General features: G+C 41.3%; 2 protein-coding genes and 1 non-coding gene across 7 annotated transcripts in view; 2 read left to right on the top strand and 1 right to left on the bottom strand.

The window, feature by feature from the left end:
* LOC135304205 (transmembrane 9 superfamily member 2-like) overlaps positions 1–6,351 on the bottom strand; it is a 28,034-nt gene extending 21,683 nt beyond the window's left edge. The window contains exons 1-6 of the mRNA XM_064426413.1: positions 5,971–6,351; positions 5,530–5,597; positions 4,129–4,222; positions 2,418–2,545; positions 2,064–2,193; positions 985–1,112 (exon numbers count right to left, since the gene is read on the bottom strand). Of these exons, the coding sequence (XP_064282483.1) occupies positions 985–1,112; positions 2,064–2,193; positions 2,418–2,545; positions 4,129–4,222; positions 5,530–5,597; positions 5,971–6,336 (914 nt within the window). The 5' untranslated portion in view covers positions 6,337–6,351. The remainder of the gene's footprint in view (positions 1–984; positions 1,113–2,063; positions 2,194–2,417; positions 2,546–4,128; positions 4,223–5,529; positions 5,598–5,970) is intronic.
* Positions 6,352–10,072: 3,721 nt separating this feature from the next.
* On the top strand, positions 10,073–20,682 carry RBMX (RNA binding motif protein X-linked). Of its 5 annotated transcripts, none has more exons than XM_064426418.1 (9): positions 10,073–10,185; positions 11,471–11,597; positions 11,795–11,901; positions 17,331–17,502; positions 18,572–18,688; positions 19,040–19,154; positions 19,272–19,397; positions 19,489–19,577; positions 20,083–20,682. In XM_064426418.1, the coding sequence occupies exons 2-9, from the start codon at positions 11,489–11,491 to the stop codon at positions 20,388–20,390; spliced, it is 1,143 nt and encodes a 380-aa protein (XP_064282488.1). In that variant the 5' UTR covers positions 10,073–10,185; positions 11,471–11,488; the 3' UTR covers positions 20,391–20,682. The 5 variants fall into 5 exon arrangements, with proteins under 5 accessions (XP_064282488.1, XP_064282485.1, XP_064282484.1 ...); XM_064426415.1 differs by having other exon boundaries at positions 19,474–19,577; XM_064426414.1 differs by having other exon boundaries at positions 10,076–10,185; positions 11,468–11,597; positions 19,474–19,577.
* LOC135305535 (small nucleolar RNA SNORD61) lies at positions 11,650–11,721 on the top strand. Its single transcript, XR_010366654.1, has one exon. It is a non-coding gene; the product is annotated as a small nucleolar RNA SNORD61 (small nucleolar RNA).
* Positions 20,683–22,722: the final 2,040 nt, after the last annotated feature.

Raw genomic sequence — 22,722 nt, 5'->3', positions numbered from 1 at the left:
CCAGGGAAAAGGGAAATTCTCATTTTTCAGCCAGTCAGGATGCTACTGATAAAACTTTTATGAAAAAATGAATAAGATTTGTAGAATCTTCCTGGCACTCATGGAAGGAATAAAATTGCATAGCAAGTATAATTCACTAAAAAACCACTTTATCTTTACAAGAGAAAAACCAAGTACAATCAAGTCATGCTCTACCAAGCATGGCTGTATGACTTCAGAAACTGTAGCAGTGTAATTTATTAACTTACTTAACCTCTACAGAAAAGAGAGAAAAGTTTAGCTATTAAAAAACTACCTACTTTGAAATTTTATAACTGGGCTGCAGTTTTCAAATATAGAAAAATATGAACTGTGTATGAACAGATTGATCAGAGGCCAAAGTAGTTGCTCCAGTGTTCTTCTGACCACTGACTTCTTGTATCTCCACTCTGGTCGACATAAAAACTAAGCAGCTACAGTTTGAGAAAATCAGTTAAGTCTTCTTAGGAAATTAGTTGTTGTCATCTGCAGTTCTGAATAGCAGTGTTAACATGGTATTTCAACTATACCTCTGTATATAAACTTACACAGGAAAAAGTACACCTGCACATTCATCCAAAGTATGTTTGGGAGACAGGTAACAGATCTGAAATGGGAAACTGTTACTCAGTGAAAGGAAGTTTCTCAGATACAAATCAACCAAAACATGAAAAAGGCTCTGTTTGGGTCAGGTTCTAAAAGTCTGCATAAGCGGCTTTTCTATCCTAAGGGACTTTGGGAAACACTTTAAAAAGCAAAGTTGAATGATATTTACAGTTGTGGAACTGTCCTTTTAAACAGCTCCAGACATAAACCAGCACACTGAAAGCTTTACCAGAAGTCAGAATAACAAGTTCCTCAGAATTTATTAACTCCCATAACATCTCTAAGGAACTGTCTTAGGACAGTTGTTAGGACTGTTAGGACTCCCGAGTACCAGAACCTGATGTTTTAATGCACAATTACCTTTGTGGTCTCAGTCTTGCCATCACCAGTCTTGCACCAGGCCAGTTTTCATCCTTCCCACTGTGGTACATGATTGTTATGTCAACGTGGTTGAAGAGGTAGAACGTGTTCTTCTTGTTAAACTCTGACTACAAAACATGATCAGGAGACTGAGCAACTTCTCCAACAGGAGAGGGCGCAAGAAGTCAAGAACTTTATCATGAGACTAGTGTTGTATGAAGGAACAACAATGGCAAACACTTCAACATTAATATACCTGTATAAAAGATCACTTTCAAGAGTCTGGGGAGCCTGAGGAGTAACTGAATTGGAAGGTCACTGTAGACAGAGTAAACTGAATGTGCATGATGAATGCAACACTTCAAAGAAGCATCAGACCTGCTGCATACAACTGAACTGACTGCACTGCACACAAGCAGCAGGTCAAGTAGTAGAGCAGAGTCATGGAAAGCTTTCTCCTCACCAAGAGGAGTGCTGTCCCTCACCCAGGAGGAATAAAATTATCACTATTATCTGTAATTGCACTAGTTCACAGTGGAACTCCCAGGATGACTGACACATTTCCAACTGTCAACATAATTTTCCCTGTCACAGCTATGTTTGTTATCCTTCAGCCTCCTGGGAAAACCCTGACACATTTAACTTGTAAACTGCGCTAGACATGACTTTCGCAACTAGAACACATTTCTAGGACTTCACTAGAAAGCTTCTATCTGATAACTGATAAAAGAACATCTTGCACATGAACATGACATAGACAAAAAATGAATAGGTACTACGATGGATACACATGAAATTTCAGAATAAAATCTCAATCTTTTATGGCTTTTGAACACCCACACCATTTTTTATAGCTTTATAAAACATATATTAGTCAAAGACCTGTAAAAACATTTTATTTGGAAAACTGTATCAGTGAGTCACTGCACACACTAGCAGCACTCAGCTCTGCCAGTGCCCACAGTCTGAACGTTAAGCATGTTTACAAACATATCTGTTCTTTCTCAGGAAAAGAAAGCTTGAAAGTAAAACCACAAATGAAACCACCCTATACTAACAAAGAAAGTTCCACCACTTACATTTATAACACAAGCATCTTTAACTCTACCATCTGGAGTAACAAAACATCCTATTGGAAATCCTGGATTACAGTATTTTTGTCCATCTTCCACATCATAACACCACGTTACAGGCATGTTATCGATAATCCTAGACAGAAATCATCAAAGAACACGTCCTCAGAAAGGGGTGCACCTCACTTCACAGTGACATTTCACATTCATGTAATGCACACACTTTTCAGTAGTGCCTACAAGATGCACAGTAAAGAGACAACTATCACACAACAGGAAGAAAGCAACTACTTAAAACATAGGTAACAAATAGCCAAAAGCAGAAAATAAACCCAACCTCAAGCATATGTCTTGGCTTACCAGTGATGCTGATAATTCAATTGCATTCCTTTCTTCAAAAAAGCCAGTTTGCTTTTATCAGCACTGTTTCCTGGGTCATATGATCTTGTACAAACCTTCTTGCAAGTTTCTTGCTTTTTAAAAGTGAACTGTTAAAAAAGCACACAAAAAAAAGTCACTTCAATTTTTCTTCAAAGATCTTTTAGCATTTTGGGTTTTTTTCAGGTAAACTAGGGAGGTTTTTTTAGCTACTTTAGCTCCTTACTACAAGTTTCTGAAAGATAAATCCTGTGGACTGAAAATTGAAAATCAGTAGAAAAAGTACTGCTTTTTCTTTTACAGTTTGTTTTAGTTTGATCATTTCATCGTGGGCTAAAACAGACTTTCACTACACTGTTCTTGAATGTCTCATGGTAACTTTAGCTGGTTTTCTCCATGACAGTCAAGTTAGATAAGGCTGCCAAAAGCACAAGTTGTACAATATCTAAGCTTCAAGCACAGACATCACCTAACACACATACACACACTCAAATTTGCATCTCCAACTTCTAACACAGTAAATATTTACCTGTTAGTGAGCATAAAACATGACTGAAAATTCTAATATTATCAAGGCCCAAATGCTAACCAGGAACAGCACTTCCTAATTACTGTTGGGTACAGCCATTTCCAACAGCCATTATAACAATCTATTCAATACATACCCAGTCCAAATGACCCATTATGCTACATATTTAAAAGCTTCTTGTGATCACTGGTCGTAAGACTTAAAGTTACCTTAGGTCAGAGAATCAAGGAGATTTCTAAGAGCAGTCCATATAGGGAGAGGGCATCACCTACTGAACAGACTACTGAAAAGATGTGATCAGGTCCCTTAAGACTGAGCAGCAGCAGACTCAGAAACTGCTGCCTCTTTTTCTCACAGGGATTTGGATTATCTAGCAACCATCACACACACACGCACAGCACAGTCTTCAGTTTCACTGGCAAATCTAAGTCTGGAAACTGTATTTGAACACCAAACAGCTCTCAAACACCAAGAGCCACTGTTTGACCACAGCTCCTCCACTGCTAATAACTGTCCCAAGTTGACAGCACAGCTTTTTAGATATGCTACATTTGGTCACTAATGCAGGGCATGATACAGAAAAATACCACATACCCAATCTACAAAATATTACCATACATTTATTTTACAGAAGGTTCCAAGTGATATGCATCAACACTGACAAATTTGGTTCCAGACAGCAGATTATAAGTACGTACAAGCAGAGAAAAGCTGCAAGAGAGCCATAACCTAATTCTCCTTCCCACTCTGGAAGTTGCCCAATACTACAACTAAGTATATGAAACAGTTCTTGAACTATCACTTTATAGTCTCCAATGTTACATTTAATAAACCAATTATTTCACATCATCTAGCACACCTTACATCCAGCTATTAAATAACTACCTAAGATATAGTTTCTAGACTTCTCTACCACAGCGCAACAGGCAAGAAGGGTGATCACTAGCCCAGTTTCTAACTGTAATTAACCAATTAACTAAGATGCCTTTGGGTTGGGAGGAGTTTTATTGCGTTTTCTTACACGAACTCCATTGTGGTTCTATTAAAAAATATAAACAAAAATAATCATCCAGTCATCAAATCTTCAACTATGTGTATGGATTAGAGCCATCAGAAAAACGGCTATCAAATTTAAACAGGATCAACTTCAAGAGATAAAATAACCTTATACGGAGACGATGCTATTCTCTCCCCAAACAGCACTTGTCCAAGATTTTCTGATGGTCTTTTCTCTTCCTTATCTTGACAGAAGTCAAAACTGGAAAAAAGAAGCAAAGATTCCCTTTTACTTTTAATTGACATACAACTGTAAATACCAGCCTTAAATTTAAATTCTTAAATTATGTCCTGAGTAGTTTTCATGATTTTTTAAACAGTTTAGCCACAGGTAGTTAAAAATCTGAGAGTCTTTGCAAAGAAAGCTGGTATCTATTTTAATATCAATTTCAACCAATACATATTCCAGCATATCTTTAACAAAATGCACAATGGTTAGTTCACCCACCCTTTTCAAATGGCAATTTAAACAAACAGAAGAATATTTCATTTTGTGGGAAAAAAAGGCACTATGCTACAGACTTTTCATTTCTCCTGCAAAAAGGTTCTGAAAAACTACACTCCTTTCTTAAAGGAATATTTACAAATAGCATTTAACATGAAATACATTTCAAAGAAGGAAAGTGCTTTTAGTCTTACAGTACCACACTGTCAAAAGCATTCACCAATTCTTTTCAGCTACGTACAGCCTGAAACTGCTGAATATGGGAGAATGTAACCATTATAGCTTTTCATTAAACACAGGTAGCAGCATATTATGTTAAAAAACCCCAACACAACAACAAATAAAACCATACTTATCTTTGGTACATAAGTACTTTTCCTCAATCAATGGTCCTAAATTCACCGGCTTCCATAAAGTTTAACGGAAATAGAGATGGGGGATTTCTTAGCTAGTCTTTGGTCTTACTTCTACTGCTGTACTGCCGAGAGAAAAAACTAAAACACCTGCAAGTTTTCTTTTCTGTGCCCAACAGCAAGACTGCAAATTATATTGTTTATCATTGCTTTGTAGGCCTAAAAATATCTGCAAAAGCAGATAGAAGTTTTCATATAAAAGAAGCAAAATTAAACAAAACCAAAACCAACAAACCAAAAATTAGCTACATTTTTAATCTTTGGGAAAAAAAAAAAAAAGGAAAGTTAACAGTGACTGGTCTCTGAGTTTCATTCAATTATCAGGAAAAAAAAGGAACTCAAAGCATCCTATGGCCTAGATTTGCCTAGCAGAAAGAACTTTTAAATATGTCAAACAGTCAATACTAAATCTTGTACTTAGCTCAAAAAAATGCACCCATAAGAAACCCTGCAGCCTTTTTTTTAACAATAACTGAGGACGGTCAGGTGGCACAGGTGTGGCCTTCAGCCTTCCCACCCTCTTGTACTTCATTCCTGCCACTGAGCATTGGATTCACTCTTCCATCCCTACAGCCAAAATACTGACACCCTTACAGTAAATAGAAAAGCGTCTTTTCAAACACTTCTGGAAAACTATTGGGATGTACTTACGCATCATATTCGTATGGCAGAACTGATTCAACAGAGTCCAGCCGGTTTACAAAGAGCTCAATTAGTGACTGAAACAGGAAAGGAGGAGAAAAAGCATGAAAATATGGACTTTCAGAAACAAACGTGTGGCTGGTACGAAACGCGGAACTAACTAGTAAATTGTGGTACCCCATGGTGAGTTACCCTTGGCTGCTGACAGGCCCCGGCCACGCCTGGAACAAGGAGCTAAGGGTCCTCCCAGCGCTGGCTGTAAAGTTCAGCGGGAAAAGGGAATACCAGCTAGGGGTGCCTGTCTTCCCGGAGCAGAGGCTGCCGCCCGCGGCAGGACACCTACGAGCAGCGGGACTGGGAATACCTCGCGGCGTCCCCTCGCCGCGAGAGCCCCGCGCGGGGCAGAGCGAGGGGACGGCCCACGTCGGGCCCGCCCGTGCGGGCTCTCACCTTGCAGCTCTCGGTCTCCTCGCTCTCCTCACAGAAGCTGACAGGCGCCAATCCGGGCAGGTAGAAGGCGGCGCCCAGAGGCGCCAGCAGCAAGAGTGCGGCAAGCAGCAGCCTCATCTTGCAGCCTGGACGGGCAAAGGCACCATGAGGCGCAGCTGGAGCCCCGACCGCCCCGGGCAGCGCCTTGCGGAGGCGGACCCAGCACAGTCGGAGGCGGGGGCCGCGCGTCACGGCCGGGTCGGGGCACGGCGGCTGCGCGGTGCAGGGGAGGGGAGCGCCGGGCGCCATCTTGGAGGAGGGCAGGCTGAAGAGCAGGCGGCGACGGGACACGGGAGCGGCTTCCCGCTGCCAGAGAGCGGGCTTCATGGCATACTGGGGAGAAATTCTGCCCCGGGAGCGCGGGTGCGCGGTCCTGCCCGCGGTGCACAGAGAAGCTGTGGATGCCCCATCACTGGAAGTGTTCAAGGCCAGATTGAACGGGGCTTGGAGCATCCTGGTCTAGGGGAAGCTGTCGCTGCCCATGGCCAGCGCGGTAGGGGTAGTGAAATCAGGTGATTTTGAACGTCCCTTCCAGCCCAAACCATTCTAGGATTCTACGACACAAAAACCTCTTGTTTCCAGACAGTGACATTACATTTGTATTGCCCTGCAAAACATCCATGTCCACTAATTTTAATTAATTCATCAATCTGTAGTGAATTGCCCTTACCATAGAACAGCAACAGGCAAAAAGAAAAAGAATAAGGGGATGCACAGGAATTCTCATGTCTTTTCAGCAGAGCCTGGAAATTAGAGTTGTCATTTCAGGCAGCTCCAGCTATGTCTTAGGGACCTATGGTCCACCTTGTGTTGCTAGACTGAAAGGAGCCTCAATGAAATCCCAAAGAGGTAGTTTGGGAGAAGCACATTAAGGAGTTCCAGTTTAGAAATGGTTGACAAAGTCCGTGCCAGAAACAGTTATTTTGTGCTGTTCTCATCTACTCTAGTCTGAGTTTTACAGAGGAAAATTCCTGAATTTCTATAAACACCTATCAACTGACAGTGCCTAGAAAATTGCTCCTTGTTATAAAACTATTACACTGATTTTTCAGTTATTAGTTTTTTGATTGCATATCTAGAGTGAATTACATTCCCTTTTTTATGAATTCTGAATGAATCTTTTGTGATCAGATTATTTATGTATTCATTAGTCCCTATCCCTCAGCTCTCCTAAACTCTTTATCCAGTTTAAAGCATGATGAACTTGGTAAAAGGCCAATATGTTTGACGAAAATATGCAGCATGGTACAGGGGATATCCAAAACACTTTGCATGAACAAGTTTATAGTGGAAATTCAATGACATTGTTAAACAGGGATTCATTTAAGAGAGTGACATTTTAGTTGAAAGCTATCACAAAAATCCATAAAATATTACCTCATGAAATGTTGTCTACCTCTCCCATCTACTAGGCTCAATTTTAGGGTTGTCAATGAAAAGGCAGAAAGAGATCAGCTTATATGTATGTGGGTTTGTAAGTAACATATTTAATTGCATTTCTTCTACTCTCGAAAATGTGATAATGCAAGGCCAAGTATATCTATGCTAGTTAGGGAGTAATTGTCCTCTGTGTAAAGGTTGGTGAAGTTTCCCTGGTCTCTGTTTCCCCATCTGTCCCATCCAAGTTTGTTTAATATTCCATAGGGTCCAGATAGGACCTCTTATTACTACCTAATTTCCTACCAGAAAATTCAAAGTTGAAAGGTCATCTGCAAAAGAAAATGTCATAGCTCTCTAGCCTTGAACTTCTTACTGAAGAGAAATTAGTTTCAATTCAGACTGCAGTTTGTTCCCTGATGATTCCTGTAGTTTTTCTTCAAAAATTCAAAATTACAGGGAAAAAAAAAGAGGAGAGGAGAGAGGAGGATTAGAAGAATTAAAGAATTATATATTCTTTAATCCTCTAGGAAAAGATCTGACTGAATTTGGAGCAAGACCATACATACACTGTGTAGTGAGAGACTGTAAAATACTGTTCCAGTTTGCAAAGATGCAACTAAGTTCTGATGAGAAGCCTCATGAAGACACCTTTTAGAACAACGGGGTGGAAGAATTTTTAGAACAATGGGCGACCCTGATACAATTACAGCATTTATGTTCAAATGCTGTTTCAAATGTCATTATGTTCATGCTAATCCTGCCTAACTACATGTTCAGTACGTGTTAACAAAATGTTACCAAAATGAAGCCTGGAGTTATCAATTAAATATTTTACTCTTTAAATCAGAGGAGAGAGAAAAAGAGGCTTTTGTTTGCATTTGCTTATTTTTCCAGTTGTGTGGCAGTCAATAAATACACCATGGGTCAGAGAAGCACAGTGACCCCACCTTAATGGAGGCCCTTTTTAGCATATTTCTTACAGGACTAACAATTTGCTTTAGTTTTCACTATCCATCCCAGGGAGGCTCTGAAGTTTAAGTTCTTTTGTATTGAATCTAGAATTTGAAGCGTTTCATCATATGATAATTGGATGAGTATCTGGTAATGCCATTCTTTGGTAACTGCATTGATATCACAGGCAGTGCTGTCTACCTCCTTATAAAGGTCAATCTTTCCCTTTTCCCCTTCACAGTAACAGCATCCAGAAACTCTGAGCATCCACACTGGCAAGGTGACATCTTCAAGTACATACTGGAGTTTACAGTAGAGTTTGAGAGCTCCTCTCCTTTGTGTTCTTAACACATCTATGAGCTTCTCTGAAGCAATGTTGCCTTCTGCTTCCTATAGCACAAACAGCAGCTGAATATCAGTATCTGACAGACTGAAAAACTGAAGGTGAGTCTGATGTTCTCTTATCAGAATGTACCAATTATGCAGCTGTACAACTGCAACAGCACTGGGCAGTGCCTTTAGAGTCCATAGACTCTGTGGCATCTCCCATAAATGAAGGTCTGGAGAACTGCAAGCAAGAACTGCAAGGGAGAGCTTAAAAGACTGTATGGTGGTTAGACTGGGTGGCACTAAGAAAATAGGCCTTGGTAACTGATAAATTTAAATTTAGATCATCTACAGGTTCAAATAATGAAAGTTTAGCCAATTTTTGCATGAGCAGATTTCCTCCTAACTTTTCCACTATCAGGTTTAGCCAGCCAGAGGAAATCACAATTAAACTTTGAGTACAAATAATTAACAAATCAAATTAGTTGAACAAAAATGGCAAAACTTTTTGCCATTAACAACACATTTAATTTTAAATCACACTTGTTTTGGTTTGCTGTTATTCTCCAAGGAAGGGGTGCTGCCATGCACATCTATTAATCAAACTAATTAAAAATGCCTTTAAGGCTGCTTTAGCAAACTGGGTTAAGCTCCTGCACAAACTCCAAAGTTAAACTGATACTGTGATTTTCCTTCCAAAGAAGTGATAGATCTGCTGCTTCACAAAATCAGTTAACATGACCTCTGGGAGATCATCCAGTCCAATCCCCCTGACAAGGCAGCATCAGCTGGGGCAGGTGACACAGAACGTCTCCAGAGAGGGAGACTCCATGACCTCACTAAGCAGCTGTTCCAGGGTTGTGCTACCCTCAATGCAAAATTCTTTCTCATTGAGGTCGAACCTCTAGTATTTTAGTTCATGACCATTGCTCCTGTCATTGGGCACCACTGAAAAGACTCTAGCACCATCCCCTTGGCACCCAGCTTTGGGATATTTATATGCATTAGTGAGATCCCCTCTCATTCTGCTCTTCTCTAGACTGAACAGCCCCAGCTTCCATGTCTCTCCTTGTAAGCGAGATGCTCCAGACATCTAATCATCTTTGTGATGACTACTATCTTCAGTAGCTCGTTTCTCCTGCTGAGGAGCCCAGAAGTGGACACAGCACTACACATGGGGCCTCAATCCTTCGGGACGAGGCGCAGCCGGCAAACAAAGCTCTAGCCCTCCGTTCCCACGGCCCACTCCCGCTGTTCTCCCGCCGCTCGCGGTGGCCGGCCCGCTCCCGCTGCTGGCAGGACGGCACTCTCCGGCGCGGCGGCCCCGTCCCGCCCGGGCCCGCCGTCCCTCGGCCGCGGCGGGAGCTCCGCGCCGCTCCCGCGGGGCCCTGCGCCCCCTGCCGGGCTCAGCGCTGCCGCCGCATCCGGGGCTCCGTCCGGCGGGTGACGTAAAGCTATAAAGGCCCGTAGCGCCTTTGTTCGCCCCCATTGCGCAGTTGCAGATCGGCGCGGGTGGAGGTGAGTGCTGCTGCGGGCTGGGGCTCTGCGGGCGGCACCGCGGGACGCTGCGGGGACTCGCGGCGAAAGGTCCGTGGGGTGGGGGTCGCGTGGCGCGCCGCTCCGCGGCGAAGCGGAGGCACGGCGGAGTTGGGCCCGGCCCTCAATCCCTCCCTGCCCGGCTCCGGTTACGACGGCGGGACCCGCGCCGTTGCGGTGGGGCGAGGAGGGTCCTGGCGGTGTGAGGCGCGGTGTCCGCCATTTTATGTGCGGGGGCTCTGCAGCATCCCGGGGAAGGGCGAAAGGGGCATGGCGGGCGCGCCGCGCCGATGTGTCCGGACGGGGTTGTGTCGCGCGGTGGGTGAGTGCCGAGGAGGCCGTCGGGCGCGGGGACGGAGCGGAGCCGCTGCCAGAGGTGGCCGCCATTTTGTGGCGGTGCCTGAGCCCGCGGAGGGTCCGACGCCCCCCCCGTTCACCGTGCCCGGAGCGCGGCTGAACCCGCGCCCCGTGCGGCCCGGCCCGGCCCCGCCGCGGCTCCCTCGGGGGTGCTTTGTCCGCGCTCCCGCGTGTGCCGGAGCTGGCGCGGGCCTTCCCGCCATCGCGCTGGAGACACGCGGGCAGCGCTTGTCCGCAGGCGCCGGGCAGCCTGCCAGGCACGGGAGGGGGGGTTTGGCTTTGTCTTCGGCTCTTGGACTTTTTTTCTTTTTAAACCCTCCCGCCCCCGCGACTGTAGTTGTGACATTGCTGTGTAGAACTGCAGTGGTGGTCTGGTGTCAGTTCAAGTCTCACATGTTGTGTAGGCCAGGACTTTAGCATAGGCTCCATGTACTTTAAATAATACAAAGAATGAACTTAATTTAAAAATACTGACCTAAGATGCTCTGAAGAGTTAACAGTTTTGTATTACTTTGACATATTAGGTACATTACTTGAAACGTCCAGGATTTAAAGGAAAGGTGTGCTAGGATTGCCATCCAGGACAAAAGGAACAGCACTTCTGGAAGAGTTTTCACATTCACCAATATTGCTTCATTTTAACAGTGCTTTGTTCCACTATTCAAAGTTCTATTTAATATCTTTTAAATATGCTATATAATGTGAAGAAGTAACTGTTCATACAACTTCCAGTTCCTTCCATTACAAAAAATTGTAATTACTTATTTTTTTTTATACCCTCTATTTCCTACCTAATATCTTTCTAAAGAAAATTTGCTTGTATGTTTGAGGACAGAAGTAATTTATATACCATGAAGTCTCTTACTGCAGTCTGATATTTTGTTAATAATGGCCTCATTCTTTTTAGTAGGTCATTTACAGAATCAAAATGGTTGAAGCAGATCGTCCTGGGAAGCTGTTCATTGGGGGCCTGAACACAGAGACTAATGAAAAAGCCCTTGAGGCTGTATTCGGCAAATATGGACGCATTGTGGAAGGTAAAGAGAACTTTTCTTGAGATGGTAATAGTATAAAACAAACAACAACATAGCTGTGATGACTTTTTGGCGTTGATCATCTGAAATGATGGTGCTTACATGTCCTCTAAGAAGTTCTGAGCTTAAAAGGTTAAATAAAGGTTAAGTGTTCCTTACAGGGAATTACAGGGAAGGCTGATGTGACTTTGTTTCTGCAGTCCTTTTGATGAAAGATCGGGAAACAAACAAGTCCAGAGGATTTGCGTTCGTCACGTTTGAGAGTCCAGCAGATGCAAAAGATGCTGCCAGAGATATGAATGGAAAGGTAGGAATTAAGACCATTTATATGTTGACGTTGCTGCTGACCAGGACAATTAATCTTTGGGGTAAATCAGTTGGTAATAAAAGTTGGAAAGAGAATGGATTAGAAGATTGTGGAGACAAATTGTAACTTTAAGTTTGACAAAATGTCTCTGTGTCCATGAAGCTGAAATCTTTTTCTCCTGTTCATGGATATGCTAATAGAAAATGAAGTCTGGCTGGCAGTCAGCTATGCTCTCTTTTCTTATTGTTCCTTAATCAGTGATTGAGGGGTTTTCAGCAATCAGCTCTTCATTCTTGCATGTTTCAATAATGATTTTTGGGTTGGATTTTCCTTTTTGATCATATTTGAATGCAGTACTGTGTAAATTACACTAAAGGGAAGTGACTTACCTGAAAATTAGTAACTATTCCCTTAACATGGTTTGACTGTGATTTCCCTTGAGTGCTGGACCATTGATGAGCTATCTGGTATTCTGTGGATATTCTGCTATATTTGTGAGTTGCATCATTGATCTGCTTGGTCTGTGTGAGGGACGTCTTTCCAGTTAATGTGCAATGGCTGTGCAGTTAGCCAGCAACCAAATTTTTTAATTTACTGCCTAAAATGCAGTGGTCTAACTTTGAGAGCAATAATGAGTGTAATGTTTTTAAAAATAAAAATAAAGGAATTTGCAGTACAAGTTCCAAGATAATACCAGGATAGTTTGTTAAAGAATTGTAGGCTGCTGTAATCTTTATCTATTGTGGCATATGTTTGAAAAGGTAGATAGATGTAAGTTGGCAATTGTCTGGTGAACTGCTTATCTTCATAGAGGTGCTGTCTCTTCAGGCAGTGAAAGCCATCTTAGATCACTTGAATTGCAGACTCTGGTTTTCCCTTCATTATGTGAATGATTGTGTTTAGGTCACACTGCACTGGCCTTGTAAGCAGTGTCTCTTGAGATGTCATTCAAGTGAAGAAACACTGAGTGATTGTGATTAATTGACACTTGGGATTTTGATATGTTTGTCTTGTTAGTTTAAGAAGTCAAAGTGAAAGAAAAATGTCAGTTATTGCAGTCAGTAAGTAAAACAATTTCAGGAATAAGAAAATGAGCTTTGTCTAGTGTTCATGAACACAAATAGTAAAACCTCTTGTATTTGTGTTGTAACAGGCTATGTGTTATAGAAAGCTAGTGGGTTTTCTGCTAAATGTACTGATGTTTCTGGGTGCTTCGTGGCAATCTTATCACAATTAGGGTTACTCTCTTAGAAGACTTTCTTCCCTTTTGAGCAAGCTAGTAGTTTTGTCAAGGCAGAGAGTGGCAAATTCAGATGGCATTCTTTCTATACCAGCCTAAAGATCTGTCAAGATGCTCCTTTATTGAATTTTATTTCTCTACTGTCTAGTTTGCCACAGTTCTGAAGACTTGTTTATGGCTGTGCTTAAATATTATTTTCTCTGAAATGGTCATTGAACCCTCACATAAGGTAATTTCAAGGACCAATAGGTAATTGTCAGACTGAAAGGAACTCTGTCACTAATCTGCGTATTTGTGGAGTGCAGCTTGCAAATCAAAATCCCTCTGAAAATAATAACCAGCTGTTGTACATCTTGAATCTTGAGGCCTGTGTTTGGTCACATTGGAAACATCTGGGAGAATACTGCTTGGTGAAGTAGCTAAATGAGACAATGTTTGTGGCCAAGGCTATGTCTACTTGTTCTGGAATGCACAATCTGCATTAGTGGCAAGAAATGCTAGAAGGGACGGCCTTGTGGATCATCGTTCTCATGAGTTTGTCTTCACTATAGATCTAGAAGTACCTTCATCGGCTTTGAAATTAGAACAGCAAGTAGTGTATGAAAAGAACATCCTCAGATGGGACTTGGCCTAGAATGTCCTCTGGTCCAACTTGCTTTGACCATGGATATGAAAGATATTCATGAGGTGGTCTCTCATTCTTATCTTCAGAAAGCCTTCTGGACAACAGGTACTAGTTGTATTCCCAAAAGACTCTGCATTCAAGGTCTAAGGAAGAGCAGTGTTAGAGGCCTGGTGTGAGAAGAGGCAATTGTCAGAAATCACAACTTGAAGGTCTCTTTGTGTGTTTGGAAAAGATTGATTGGAGCATTCTCGAGATTTTAATGCACCTGAGAAGCAGCAGCAGAAGCACTGTTCAGCAGACTACAGTTCAAGCCAGTCTGTAGGGAGTTAGGTGATCTGTCTGGCGGGGGGAAGAGTTCTGCATTGCCTGTCTGTTGCTCATTCTGTCATCCCAAAGGAATTTGAAGTTGTAGCCAGTAGAAGAGGCTGACTCCAATAGATTCTGCGAGAATGAATTTGCATTTGATTTTTTATTTTGCAAATGTTAATGAAAATATATGCAGAGTTTTTCACCAGTTTGGGTGAGGGGTAATACGTGAGCAACTATATTTCACTCTGTATTGGGACAAGCATAGACTAGTCAAAGCTTGCTTGTTGAAGATAAGTTTGTCCTGCAGAAAGAGATCACAAGATCACAAGTTACTTTGTCTTCTAGATTGAATCAATGCTATCATGTCTGAGCAGTGTAAAAGAAATGTAGAAGTACTTGATAGCAGCTTACCAGCCTTCCTTAAGAAGAATCTTAAGTCATGGCTGTCAAATCTACATCCTGATGCCACAAAATGCACATGCTTACCTGGACATAATGTGGATACTCCCCAGTCTGTAATGGTTGTTTCGGTGCAGTGGACTGTTCTCATGACCTTCTGATTCTGCATCCTTAAGATGAAATGGATATGTAAAGAGAGGATATGACTTTAGGCAAAGGGTCAGGACAAACCAAAGATTTAATTCCTGTGTAGACCTGCCAAGCCAGCTGGTCTGTGTTAAGAGGACGGAAGCAGATGCTACAATCCCTACAGCATAAACTGTACTCAGCACTATAGAAGGTTGTCTAATTGACAGAAAGTGCTTCCTTTTCTTTGGGGAAGAAGTTATACAATGTACAGAAGCTTGGCCTCTTGAGAAATGGATCTTCATTTCTTGGATATATATGGCAAAAGGAAACTCACTTAATGTGCCATCAAGGAACGTGGTGAAATGGAGTCATTGCAGCATCAACAGCGAAGTGATCCATTGAAGAGGAAAGCCCTGTGTGGTGCTAGGACCAGCTTCATGCAAGTTGTAACAGTTTCTTTGAAATACTTGGTTTCTTGCCCCATTCCCAAAATTATGCAAATTTCATTCATCTTTTCTGTTGAAATGTGGAACAGTTTGCAGGATAGTTCTCTTAATTGTGTTTGGTTACAGTTCCCTGTCTCACTTTACAAATCTGTACAGATGATTCATTCCACACATAGGAGACTTTGATTGCCAAACTATTACTGTCCTAAATTACTTGTAGCTTAAATTATTTTCATGCTTTTTAGCACCAGGGTGACTTCACTTTCAGGTGCTCATATCATATTAAAAATGCTTCTATAACACTCTGAATCAAGGATATAAAAAGAAACTGAGTGTTCATGTTGACAGCTTGTGCTTTGAGATCATTGAAAAAACTTCCTTATTCTGAGATGGGTTGTGTGACTTTTATGTTTGGTGAGGTAAGACCTTTCTTTGATCAAAGAAACCATAAAATGTCCCTTCTGCTTTGAAATAGGACTAACTTTGACAAATATTTTCTGTTTAGCAAAAAATGTGTTTTTGTACCTAGTGAAAGGTCTTTCTGGACCTATGGAATAGCTTTTTAAGACTGCTTTTGTAAAGCAGTCTGCAAAGAAACAATCTTTTGCCAAGGTAAGATGCTTAAGTGCAAGGCAGAAGAAAATAGGAGGAGAAATTACAAGGAAAACTGTACCTCCTACCTAACAAAAAAGAAAGAATTTAAACCTAGCATCCAGGTTTTCAGAACCCATGCTAGCAGAAGGGGACAGTGTTTGCTTTCTAAACTTAAAACAAGCTGTCAAGAATCTGCTGTGAAATTGAGGACAGCAGTGGCCATAGCAAAGCTTAATGCTTGAAGCCCTCTGTTCCTGCTTGAGAAGGCTGAAACGGAGAGATTAATTACAATAGCAAATCAATATCATACAAACTGAGAAGTTCCAGTCATTAGAGTGGATATTTCAGTTTGTCATGCCAAAAGGCTTTTTGAGAAACATTCCATAAGTAAAGTATAGGACTAAGTCAAAGCCAAGACCAATATGATTTTGCTGGTATTTCTTACTTTTTTTTCCCCTCACAATGGATCCAGTTGAACCTGTGTGTGTACATGCAGGTTTTCAAGCAATCACTACAGCTCTGAGCTGGCAAAATACATTCACCACTACAGTGAATTTTCAGAGAGCTAGATTTTGACAGAGAACAAAAAATATTCAGTACTTTGATAAAATACTATAGGCAGTGTAGATAAAGACATTACTAGCAGTCTAGCAGTCATGTTTGTTCATTTATTGCAGCAAAGAAGTGCAATGAACAACACTTTCTGCCTGATAATTAATTAGTTGTCATGGCAGAGTTAAATATTTAACTGCTAAAAAAGGCAAATAAACCATGTTTGCCAGGATAGGCATGCAATAACCTAATTTTAGCAGAACTTGTGATCTTGATTCTGCTATACTATCCAAACATGTGGCATCTAAAGATCATACAAAAATTTGATTAACTAGGTTGAATTATTCAGCTTGTTAGTACCTGCTCATGTTTGAGGTATATTAGTTGGCTGCAGAGTTCCTGGTATTGCAGATCTATATTCCAGCAAAAGCTTCTACTTTTTTCATACCACAGGAAAAAAAAAGGCAACCACATAACAGAACCCACAAACAAAAATACCCCAACCACAAAGCACCTTCCCTATGGAAAAGCAAGTAATAGAGTAAATTGTGACAGTCACCTTGATTGAAAACCCAGCTTGAAACACTAGAAAAAAGAGGTGAATTGTCATACTCAGTCTGCTGTGTAGATGCTGAAATAGCTTCTAAATACTTCAGCGATCACCGTTTTATCAGGACGTCAAGAAAATGTGCTAAACGGCCTCCCCATTGCCAGAAATCCCGACTGAAGCTAAGTTACGTTCAGCTTAATCTTGTAACTACAGGTGCACTCCTAGTTCGGTACAAAAGTACGTGGCAATTGAAAGTAAATTGTAGATCATATATCATGTTTCATTTACAGAATAAATGACCTGGGGCTGCCATAATCATTGGACACTTGTGTTTTCACTGAAAGTCCTTTCTGATGCTGCTCTGTAGTTTTTTTGCCATCAATACCACAAGAATGAAGTACTGTAGAAATTGAAATTAGGCCCAACATGCTGCTGAGTACTTGGGGACTAATACTGAAGACTGAAATCAGTTCTAGAGTTGCTCTAACTTATAAAATGGAAGCCCTATAAATAGTGAACCAAGAGGGGCTTCATTTAAGAAATACAAACATGACTGAGCAGTAAGTAAAGCAGCTTCTTCTTTAGTCATTAGATGGGAAGGCAATTAAAGTGGAACAAGCAACCAAGCCATCCTTTGAAAGTGGTGGTAGGCGTGGGCCACCACCCCCTCCCCGAAGCAGAGGTCCTCCCAGGGGCCTTAGAGGCGCAAGAGGCGGAAGTGGCGCGAGAGGACCACCTTCAAGAGGGAGTCACTTGGGTATGTATTGACCTCTCTCATTATACACTTCGACAACACAAGACAATCCCATTGGAAGATGACAATAATCCTACTGGAAAAAAAAAAAGTCAAACACCTGAATAGTGCACTCCTTGTTCTTTATTAAAATGATGAAATACGATCTCGGCAGTTTAGTCAAATTTTTGATTAGGCAAGTACACCTTAAGAAAAGGCTTTCAGATGTGAAGATTCCTTTCTACAACTAACACTCCACTTGACTTTTGCCTATGAAAGAAAAGCAGAACTCCTGCCTTGCACGTGAGAAAGGAAGCTTTCTGGTATTCAAGTTGAAAAAGTGATTCGCTACCACCAGGGAAAGGGAACTGCCTTTCATTCTTTATAGCAAGAGGTCTAAACTGAGAAAATTGTAGGGCTGATCCTTCCAGATCAGAACGTGAGTTATGGCAGCTAAACCTTTTTTGTAGAGTTGAAGCTTTTGTAAAGTGTAAGGATAGTGCATTACCTGATACTGGATATTCATTAAGATACAGCTATTTATTCAGACTTTTCAGTATCAAAACAAAACTCACTTAACTAGTAAACAGTACCTGAGGTGTAACAGTAAAAGCTGTAATGCAGAAAACCCCCCCCCGGAAACAGTGAAACTTCTGTCTTGAAGAGCCTGTATAGTAGGTTCTGCAGACTCTGTAGTAGTACCTCTGTTCCCTCTCTGTAGGCTCTTCTCTAGTACATCCTCCGAGGTGGCTCTTGTCTTCTGAGAACAGTAGCTTGTTAAGTATTTAAGCTGTGACTGATTACAGGTATCAGCTGTCTTTTTCCCTTGTGTCACACCCTGTAGTTTTTGGATAAGTTCTAAAAGACACTTCTTGACAGGAATTTAGGCTGTGGGAAGTTTAGCTCTCAGTTCTGCTAGGAGCATTTAACAGTGCCTAGAAAGCAAGAGAAGGCTTTGAGGTCTAGTTTTAGAGGTTTACCGTTGATCATGTAGTGGCAGTCATGGCACCTTTAGGTTGTCGTAGTTCAGGCTTTAAAAAAATGCAAGTGAGTATCACAGAAATAATAACTGGTTCACGGCTTCTCCTTCTAGGGTCTTCTCGAGGGCCACTTCCCATGAAGAGGGGTCCACCTCCACGAAGTGGAGGCCCTCCACCTAAAAGGTCTGCACCTTCAGGACCAGTGCGTAGCAGTAGCATGGGAGGAAGAGGTAAGAACTTCCTGACTAAATTAATTGCTTGGTCATCTCTAGCACCTTAGCCTTTCCTTAGAAACTGGTGCAAATCATTGATTCTAACTTCAGTCTGCTGTGGAATAGTGTGCTGTTTTTCTAACTTTTGTTTCCTTTCATACCAGTATAATTTTGTAGCTGTTGGGAACAATGTGGTGCAATTTGAATATGTTTCTTCTAGTGCTGCTTTAAAACTGTACAAGCAGAAATGTAAAATGTTCTAAATGTAGGCTCCAGAGATACTATTAAATTGCTTTAAGCTACTTACTAGCACTTGCCTTGACTGTTCTGCATGGCTAAATGCTAATTAAGTGGACTGTTTCTCTGAAGCTCCTGTGTCACGTGGAAGAGATGGCTACGGTGGTCCTCCGCGCAGAGAGCCGATGCCATCGCGGAGAGATGTCTACATGTCTCCAAGAGATGATGGCTATAGCACTAAAGACGGGTAAATTCTTCTACTATTTTATTTTAGTGAAGTGTTTTTTTGTTTGGAGAAGGATCTTGATTCCAGACCTTCTGTGGTAGGACATATGGCTAACATCTCAGTTTTTGTTCTTCATAGTTATTCAAGCAGAGATTACCCCAGTTCCAGGGATACCCGGGACTACGCACCACCTCCCCGAGACTACGCATATCGTGATTATGGTCATTCCAGTTCACGTGATGAATACCCCTCCAGGGGATATAGGTAGCTACTGTTAGAGTTTTCTCCCTGACACTTTATTCTGGCTGTGATGTTAGTGATTTGTACTAAGTCTTAGTAGTCTTTCCTCCTATAGTGATCGTGATGGATACGGTGGTGGGCGTGACAGAGACTACTCGGATCATCCAAGTGGAGGCTCCTACAGAGATTCATATGAGAGTTACGGTAAGAATCCATTTTGAGGATCATATAAATGTACAGACGTCATAACATCTGACTTTGACTAGGTTGTTTGTGTTTTAGGGGGAAGTGGCACAATTTTTTTCCCCTACAGTGAAAGTGCAGTTGTTGGTTATCGTTTGATCGTCTTGTTAATAAGCTATAAGCTAAAGAAGCAAAATCTACAGTTCAGAATGACAGCTGTCTCTGGAAAATATGGCTGAGTTTCTTCTCTAAAATAACAAGCTGTACTGGAATACCCAGTTAAAGAGCCTGCCTGAATAAACAAACACCGTCTTCATTCCTTCAGAATCTTTAAATCTACTCACTGCCTGATACACAATCCCCACTTAAAATACCATTAGTGTGGCAGATTATATTAAGACCATCTCAATACATATAAAAAGAGTAAGAGTAAACATTTTAATACAGCAATTCTGTAAATTCAGATTTGAAATTGTTCTTATATAACTTATGGTGTTGCCATATTACCTGACCATTGACCCTGCAGGTAACTCACGTAGTGCTCCACCTGCTCGAGGGCCCCCGCCATCATATGGTGGAAGCAGTCGCTATGATGATTACGGCAGTACACGAGATGGATATGGAAGCCGAGAAAGTTATTCAAGCAGCAGAAGTGATGTCTACTCAAGTGGCCGTGATCGTGTTGGAAGACAAGACAGGGGTCTTCCCCCATCCATGGAAAGGGGCTATCCACCTCCTCGGGATTCTTACAGTAGTTCAAGCCGCGGGGCGCCCAGAGGTGGTGGCCGTGGTGGAAGCAGATCCGATAGAGGTGGAGGCAGAAGCAGATACTAAAAACACTCTTAAACTTTTGGACCAAGACAGATTATTTCTCAAATGTGGAAGCTGTTCTATCTTTAATACCAGAGGACTACTAAAAGGAAAAGTTGTTTTTAACCTTTTTTTATTGTTGCCTGTTAAGTTTTCCCCTCCATGACTTTTATGCTTTTGTGAGACAAAGTTGAAACAATGTTTAATATCATTTCAAAATTGTTAACATTTCTTTCACAAAGCAGATGTTAAATGTATAAGCTTGAGCTGTGTACTAGTGTTGTAATTTTCAAAGTAAAGTTTCCCTGAAATGCCACACTTCCATCTGATTTTCGTCATGAATGGAACAAGCTGTTCTTAAGATCTTCCACACAACATCCAACCATCTAACATGGAGATGGATTGCTCTACATGTTCAGCATCTAATTCTGAAAGTATTGCTTTTGATTTGGAGGGTGGTGGGGATGATTCCATATAAAGCTCAGTTGTGCTAGAATTTGAAGTCAGAGTATTCCCAGTACAAAATGCCTTCAGATCCTTGTGTAAAGAAAAATAGAGGATTTCATTCACTTAAGCCGAAAAAGCAAGTGGATAATACTATATTCTGCCTTCCTACTGTTTCATGGGGAGTTTAAAAAGATCTCCCCTGCAAAAAAATCATGTTCATGTAAGTCAGCTACAAAATACTGTTAAAAAACCAACAATCCGCAAACCATTGACCAATTCCATCAAAGAAGCTGCAAATCGATGCTTACTCACACTGTTTCAAATTTTTGCAACTCTGTAGTGTTTCACTTTTAAAGGAACATCTTTGATTCCAAAGGAGAAAATAAGATAAGCAAAGAAGTCTTTCTCTCCAACTTCTGAAAGGCTTATGGCTTCCTAAAATAAGTGAATCTTTCAGCATTCCACAGCTGATTAAGAGCATCAAATGCCTGTGAAACAGCAAAGATGGTAAGCAAAGCAAACTAGTTTTTCAGTCTAAGTCAAAATTGAAACAAGTTACCTTCTAGTACAGTGAGACAAACTGCATGTCATGGCAATGGAAGTGCTGTCTAGATTAAAGAAAAAAAAAATCCCCAATACATTAAAAATTCTGCAAATTCAACAATCCTTGGATAAAAGCATTTATGGCACCAGCTTTGAAACTAAAGCTGTAATGCAGCACACTGTAGACGCAGTATTGCTATGTAGGGTGGGGAGGGGGTATTTTGTGACCAGTGTCTCTCAGTGAAGATGCTTAAAGAGGCTGCATATGCAGCATATTAACAAAATTTAAGCCATGTGAAATCAGGAATTTGTTTAGAGTGAGAAATATCAGCTCAGCTATTGGGAGTTGGAAGCAAGAAAAGCAGACTTGAAATTTAGTTGGATGCCTGACTGTTCAGTTTGACACTGCGTTGTAGGGATACCTAGGGATGCATGTGGCAGGGCCTGTGGCAAGTTGTTAAAACTTGGGTGAAGCCATGAAGTTCAAAAGATACTCTTGAATATAGTAAATACGAAGACTTCCAACTAAAAAAAAAAAAACAAACCACAAAGCCAAAACCTTTGTACTACTGTTTAGTCCTCAGTAAATTTTGTCGTTCAACTTATGGATTTAACATGGCAGTGCACCATTGAAAAGGAATGAGAATCCATAAGCCATGCAACTTTTCTCTAAGCCATTCCAGTCCATTCCAAGCCAGTGAATCCTCCACCATTTAAAGAAGTAGTAAAAGCTTACAACCGAATAATCTGCAAACCAGACGTGCCATTGTTTTGAAATGGGGGCAATTACTGAAGGTAAGCTTGTGCTGTAAAACATATTTTTCTCAATTTGTTGTATCTTCTCTTAATTGCAGGGGGATAACTTCTGGAAGATACCGCTGAAAATAGTGCTGGTTCATCTGTTGACGGCAGACATGGTGCCTGTACCAATACATGAGGTAAATATGACATGAGCAGTGTTAATAGCTGCAAGGAAGTTCCCTTGTCACTGTGTTCGTAGGTTTGAATGGATGTTTTTCCTGGCTAAGCGTTGTTTTTGACTGCTGTTTAAATTTTGGAGGAGGAGGCTTAAGAAGGCTTTGTAAACCAAGCACATTAGGAATAGCAGCAAGACACTAGTTGTCTGCAAAAACAGGGTTAGTTTGGGTACAGCTAAAGAAAAACATGTTTACAACTGCACTTCAGGTCATATGGCAGAAAGTGCTGAATATGAATTTTTATAAGAGCAGACCATAAAAATCAGAGTTGGAATAATAAATGTTAGTATAGACATTTAATCAGTCTCATTAAATGTGTAGGATTAGCAATTAGAGTGAGTATAATCTTCGATTAGGAATTGATCTCTGCCGAGGTCCTGGGATTATGC

Source organism: Passer domesticus, chromosome 7 (assembly GCF_036417665.1).
Source record: "Passer domesticus isolate bPasDom1 chromosome 7, bPasDom1.hap1, whole genome shotgun sequence".
In the NCBI taxonomy this organism is placed as follows: Eukaryota; Metazoa; Chordata; class Aves; order Passeriformes; family Passeridae; genus Passer; species Passer domesticus.
The sequence above is the reverse complement of the archived record's forward strand: the minus strand, read 5'-3'. Positions and strand labels throughout refer to the sequence as shown.